At 36.1% G+C, this 6,965-nt stretch overlaps 1 protein-coding gene across 2 annotated transcripts in view; it reads left to right on the top strand.

Moving 5' to 3' along the window:
* The window catches only part of trpc7b (transient receptor potential cation channel, subfamily C, member 7b), a 68,376-nt gene that overhangs the window by 30,777 nt on the left and 30,634 nt on the right, over positions 1–6,965 (top strand). For both annotated transcript variants that reach the window (XM_016570977.1, XM_016570978.1), the window contains exon 3: positions 796–978. In XM_016570977.1, the coding sequence (XP_016426463.1) occupies positions 796–978 (183 nt within the window). The remainder of the gene's footprint in view (positions 1–795; positions 979–6,965) is intronic.

Raw genomic sequence — 6,965 nt, 5'->3', positions numbered from 1 at the left:
CGCACAGGGGAGATGGCCGTCTGCAACACACACAGGGGGTAGTGCAGCCTGATGTGTGCAACCCACTCGACACGGGAAACCACCACCGCTGAAGCGCCGTACCGCCAACACGAAGAGCTCTCCAAGAGCGCGCTGAACTCGTTCAGTCTTCTTCTCTCACTAGAGTAGTCAGGAGCAGAACGAATATGCGCTGCATCTGCTGCCTACTTATACTCACGCTGTGATCAGCGACAGCTGGATGCAATAATCGCATGCCAATGTGCATTGGCTCGTTTAGTTTACACTCGAAGTAGATTGGTCTCTCTAAGCGAGATCCCAATTTGTCGGTCATCCGACGTGACGTCGGGAGTGACCGACGGAAAGGGAACTACCATGATGTATAAATACTTTACAAATATATTTCAATAATTAAACATTCATATTTTTATTTTATTTTAAATATTTAAAAAAATTATATTTATGTATATAAATATTAAATATTATTTTGCTTCACATGAATGAGAATTTCCCATGCGTTGAATTTAAATTTCCACTGCTGTCTGCTTTTCGATTTTTTTTTATTTACCTGGAGAGAAAACTGTTCAGGGTTATTTGCCGTTTTTTTTAAGTTCAAAAAGTTCAAAACTTTTTACATTTTTATTTTTCTTTAAAGAAAAAGATACAAATTTATTGGACAACTTCTTAATAAATTCTTAAATCTCTTAATTTCCTTAATTGGAATATGTCAAATGAATGATTGACAGGTGAGTGGGGCCTCCTGACTATTCTCTCTCTCTCTGTGTTTCTCTCTGTCAGAATGACTACAGGAAGTTGTCGATGCAGTGTAAGGATTTCGTGGTGGGTGTTCTGGATCTCTGTCGTGACACAGAGGAAGTGGAGGCCATTCTGAACGGTGATGTGGACCAGAACCCGCCCGCAGAACACCAGAGACCCTGTCTGAGCCGCATCAAACTCGCCATCAAATATGAAGTTAAAAAGGTGAGAACACTCTTATCCCAGTAAAGCCTACTGTATCGTATTTAATACACAAATAAGGCCTCTAAATGATCAACATGATCAAAACTTTGCTGATAAACCTGTCACACACAATCTACTACATGCCTTCTGTCATCGGATTGATACTTTAGACTTTTTTAGCGAGTAAAAAGTATTTTAGTATAATTGTACAAACATCCACCTTCAGCTTGTGCTTCACGTGTCTTTCTGCTGTGAAATCTGTACTGATTTTTATCAAGTAAACATAAGAATAACTCTGATATTTCAAGATGAACACTTACTGGACTGAAGCAACTTCGCTTTACTTGATTATCCAGAAAAATCAGTGAGTATCAAATATGACAATCAGGCTTTTGAGGAATGTTTATTTGTTCATCTATCAATCATCATTGTATTATATTGCATTGTATGTTTTGATCATCAAACTAAGCATATAAATATTTTTATAAGACATATTATTAGATATATAAAGTGATGACTAATATTTAAATCATTTTATGCAAGTATCTGCTATACTGTTATAAAGATCATACATTACAATCAGAATTTCATACTTTTTGTTCATATAAATATCAGCATCTGCATCAAATTGCATATTTTTGCTCAGTTTGTGTCTCTGAATAAAACTGAACTGTTTTTCCTCCATATTCTCACTATATCATACTATATGAGCAGGGCTGTACGTTAACCTTTTTTGCACATAGCACTGGTGCTACAGAGGTTGAACGTTTTGTAGCACAGGCCAAAAAGTTGTAGCACAAATATTAAACGTCTGCTATCATGTCTGAAAACAAACACATGTAATGGAGTTCATCACTTAAACAAACATTGATGTTCCAAAGAGCACAAAAAATACAAACCATCATAAAAATTGTTTTAAACAAAACAATCTGTTATGTACAATTTTTCTTTATTTGCTAAAAATGTTGCAGAAACATAACACCTGCTACACCTCAACAAAATATAAAATAAAAAAGAATGGCAGACATTTAGGCCAAAGTGGGCGAAGATAAAAATCCTTGTCATTATTTTATCTTTGTTATGGACCCTTTTCACAAGACTGTGATGACGCGTTTCAGTGGTCATCAGCATCATAAATCCTCCAAAGTTTTTACAATTTTCATTTTTTCTAAATGTATGTACATTTATAACACTATATTTTGTATTATATTACCTTTGCATCAAATTACAAAAAAACGAATTAACGCTAATGCGAGGGTGTTTCTAATACTGTGCCTATGGGAGTGATGGTAAATTTGAAATCGTTCTCTCTTCTGACTGTCATTACCAGTCTCTCTTTGTTTTTTATTTTTTTTAAAGTCATGAAAACATTATAATGGAGTTTTTCTTTTGCTATTTGAGCAAATGGGAATGCAAAAAATATATATATATATTTGTGGTAGTCTCCCATTCACCACTATAGATTTACCCATCTATGATGACTTCCGCTGCTGAGAAACCTGGAAATGTAAAAAAACGGGTCTATTAAAAGAAATAAGACCCTTTGGTAACCCATATTCTTCAAAATAGCTTATTTTGTGTTCAGCACAAGAAAGAAATTAATACAGGTTTGGGACAATGTGATTGAGCAAATAATGACAGAAATTAAATTTTTGGGTGAACTATTCCTTTAATGACAAGCGGCAGCATGTTTAGTACTGTCGCTTTAAGAGCTGCACGCATCTGTTTGCCTCTCAACTCTTTACTTTAATTTTATAGACAACCAACTGTGTTTAAATGTAAACCTTGTGTGTTTTTGACCGTATTAGATGCAAAATCAATCAGACGTGAAAGACAACTTAGTCTAGTAATCAGGCGCTGTTTTAGTGTGCGGTATGCGCGCTTCATGTGTACCTATGCGCTCAGAAAAAACGCATGTCAGAACAGCACGTGAATTAAATGTTTAAGCAGATGCTAATAATGTACTTTTGTGATTGCGCATAAGTGAAGTGTCCCGTGAGTGTAACTCTACTGCTGAGTAAACATTTGATGTGAATGTATGTCGCATTGTACAGCACATTGAGGTGGATGCGCCAGAACTGCAGCTGATAGAATGTGCGCTGTAGCACAATACTACGATATTTCTTCAAAAGCAGATCGTGGAGACTTTTAATCATCCACGATCAAAAATTGTCATATCGCACACCCCTAAACCAAGTACAATCAATCTCACACACACAAACAAGCACAACGAAATCAATTCACATATATGTCGTGCTGTACAGCCCTGTATATGAGCCATAAAAGCCTGATGTATCAAAAAACAAAAAACACAAAACTTTTTTCTTTGTCTAAAGCAGGGGTGTCCAAACTCGGTCCTGGAGGGCCGGTGTCCAGAAGAGTTTAGCTCCAACCCCAATTAAACACACCTGAACCAGATAATCAAGCTCTCACCAGGCATACTAGAAACTTAGGCCCAATCCCAATTCTATTTTATACTTCGTTTGAAGTGTGGTCCCGAAAAATCTTCGTTTGAAGGGCTGTCTGGCCCTTCCCCTACCCCTACCCCTCCAACCAAAAGAGAATTGAGACACCCCTACCCCTTCACATGAACGTGCGAAACGGAGGGGTAGGGGAAAGGGGAAGGGCTAAGGGGTAGAATTGGGATTGGGCCTTAAAGGCAGGTGTGTTGAGGCAAGTTGGAGCTAAACTCTGCAAGACACCGGCCCTCCAGGACCGAGTTTGTGCACCCCTGGTCTAAAGGTACTAAATTAGATTTGAGGACTATTATTTTATATGTCGGGCTTTACAAAGAAAATATAAATGTGCACTGCAATACAAACAAATCTGAAGCGATCCGATATCCGATCAGGATGAAATCAGTGGATTTGGAGACGTGAGGTGAGGCGAGGTGTTCAGGTTTGGAGTCTAATCAAGTATCTGAGCGCTTCTGTTCTTCACCTCAGCTGAACTCGTGATTGGTGGACTGTGTCTCAGATGGAGAACTGGCTGTCTGCATGCTAACTGCTCCACAACTTCCTCAACATCTGACTTCAGCGCTCACTCCACTGACATGATGGAACTATATGGAAAACCATCAGCTTCCTCATGAAATCATTGCACAGACTATTGTTTTTAGGTCACACGTGGGTTTCTAGATGGTAAATACCATGAGCTGTGAGCTGGAGAATTGTAGTTGGCTTCATCTGATCTTATTGGACTAAATGTCAAACACGCTAGAGAGAGGAAATGAAGGCGAGACAGCGGGCCAGTGGCGACACGCCTCAGCGCTGCTTTCATTTCACAAGATAAACACAGATGCAGTCGCTGATGGCCAGTGAAGTGTCCAGAGAGCCATGTGATGATCTGCATCACCATGAAATGAGTGTCTCAGATGTTTCTCCTGAGAAAAAGAGCCTGTAATCTCACACGAGTCCCAGTTTCACAAGAGATCTTAACAGTTTCTGAAACAAAAAGATACCGAAGTGTGCGATCTCAATATGAGCTGAAACATTTCTCATCAAATGGTCTGAGCTGCTTTTCACGTTCATTTTGTAGCTCTGTTCTCTTACTGTATGTCAGCTGTTGGCTTTGTTTGCATCTAATTTGGATTTCTCCTCAAGCACTGTAGAAGAGATATCTGAGGCAAAATTGATACTTCATTGAAACATAACTGCAACTGCATCAAGTCTCCTGAGCAATGAAAGAGCAACATCTGAGCAATGAAAAAAGGCATTCTCAGTATAATGTACTGGAGTAATAACAGCATCCAGTCCAGGTGCCTTTAAAAATGTTTTTGCTTGTTTGTTTAAATCAGCATAAATTACAAGTTGCACAACAGTACAGGACATACTACTATTGTGTATAAATACTTTACAAAATGTAAATAATAAAAAAAAAAAAATCAAATTTAAAATGTATTTATTTATTTAAAATAAAAAAATCTAAATGTAAATCTATTTTTGTTTGTTTGTTTATTTATTTTAATTAGCATAAACCACAAGTTGCACAACAGTAGGACACACTACTATTGTGTATAAATACTTTACAAAATTGAAATACTTTTTTTTAAATTCACATTTATTTATTTATTTAAATCCACGTAAATTGCAAGTTGCACAACAGTAGGACATACTACTATTGTGTATAAATACTTTACAATATTTAAATTTAAAAATAAAAAAAATTCTAAATGTAAATGTATTTGTTTGTTTGTTTTAATGATCATAAATCACAAGTTGCACAACAGTAGGACATACTACTCTTGTGTAGTACTTTACAGAATTTAAAATCAAAAATTATAAATGTAAATGTATGTATTTATTTATTTCAGCATAATATACAAGTTGCACAACAATAAGACATACTGTACTACTTTTGTTTATAAATACTTTAAAGCTTAAATTAAAAATCAAAAATTCTAAATGTACATTTATTTATTTATTTAAAATCAGAAAACAATTCAAATGAATACTTCCATGATGTAAATACTTTACAAATTTAGATATATTGTAAATTTATCTATTTGCTTATTTATTTAAAATCAGCATAAATTCAAAGTAGTGCATAAATACTACATTTATTTATAAATACTTTACAAGTTTAAATATGTATTATTTTTATTTATTTATTTCTGTATTTATTTATATATTTATTTAAAATCAGTGTAAATTAATTGTAGTACAACAAATGATGAATAAATACTTTATATTCCTTCATTCATTCATTCATTCATTTAAAATTAGCATAAATTACAAGTGGTACAACATAAGTACGTACTAAGTATATTTTTCGATGTGATTATTTTGTTTTTGCACTGCAGTCTGTTTTTCTCCTGAGCTGTGACTGTTGTAGTCAGTGGATGATGTGAAGATCATGATCTGATCATGTCATCCATCACTGGTGTGGGTTTAAAGGGATCACAACCTTGTTAAGCAGATGACATGAGAGTAATTAGTCCTGTTGCCCTCAGCTTAATCAAACCCTCCTGAGATGAGCTCTCATTACAGGCCAGCTTGATTGAATCTTAATAATTTTCAAATTGCGATTGAAATCTTAATAGATTTATTGACTGAAGAAGCGTGACAATAAGACCCTTTCGTTAAATTCAGCCGTTGAGGAACATTGCAATCATCGTGTTTATGAGATGAGCGCACTTGAATGCCATAATGTTATAATTACCCATTTTCCTTTGAGCCTTGAATTGAGGGTGTCTCAATTACAGAATCTGATTATATTGATTGTAATATGTTATAATTGTGAATGTTGACCGTGCAATTACATTTGTGTGTATTTTGTGTGTTGTTGATGAAGAAGAGCACTGAAACTCGTTAGTTTAGAGATGTACACTGATGTTTTTGGCTTGTTTTACAATATAAATATCTAAAAATGCTATAATAATAATAAAGACTCATTTACTTAAAACTACTTAAGGTGTTAAGTCATGTTTTCTGGACAAAAATGGGGAAAAAAAAAAGTTTTATTTTTCTGACCTTATTGACAGATATTTGTTATTGGTTTAAGCATAAAGTCACTTAAATTTTTTATTTTTTAATTTCTTTTATTCGTTGGTTACTCCAGTGTCCAGAAACATACAGATACAGTCTCAAACAAAAAAAAAAACCAACAACATTTCAATCATAACAGGTGTGACGAGAGGGGCGGGGCCGAGAGCCGTGGGAACGGAGCGAGGCCGGTGGAGTAATTGCTAATGGCGACACCTGTGCCACTCACCGGTCTCGAGTCTCACGGAGGAGCTCCGGAAGGATAAAAGTAGGAGTGACAACAGTGAAAGACGAGAGAGGACCAGGCCTGGAGTTTATTTTGTGTTTTGGTTTTGTTTGTGCGCGACAGTCGTCCGCGAGGGGCTGTCGCGCTATTTTGGGTTTGTTTATTTTATTATTAAAGTTTGTTTAAATGTCCGCCGGTTCCCGCCTCCTTCTTCCCGATCTACAAACTACGTTACATTGGTGCCGAAACCCGGGAGGAAGGAGGGACACGCTGCCAGAGATCCCTCGCCGCTGTGGTGA

Source organism: Sinocyclocheilus rhinocerous, unplaced genomic scaffold (genome assembly GCF_001515625.1).
Source record: "Sinocyclocheilus rhinocerous isolate Xijiao unplaced genomic scaffold, SAMN03320098_v1.1 scaffold50, whole genome shotgun sequence".
NCBI lineage: Eukaryota > Metazoa > Chordata > Actinopteri > Cypriniformes > Cyprinidae > Sinocyclocheilus > Sinocyclocheilus rhinocerous.
This window is presented reverse-complemented; position numbering and strand designations above follow the sequence as displayed.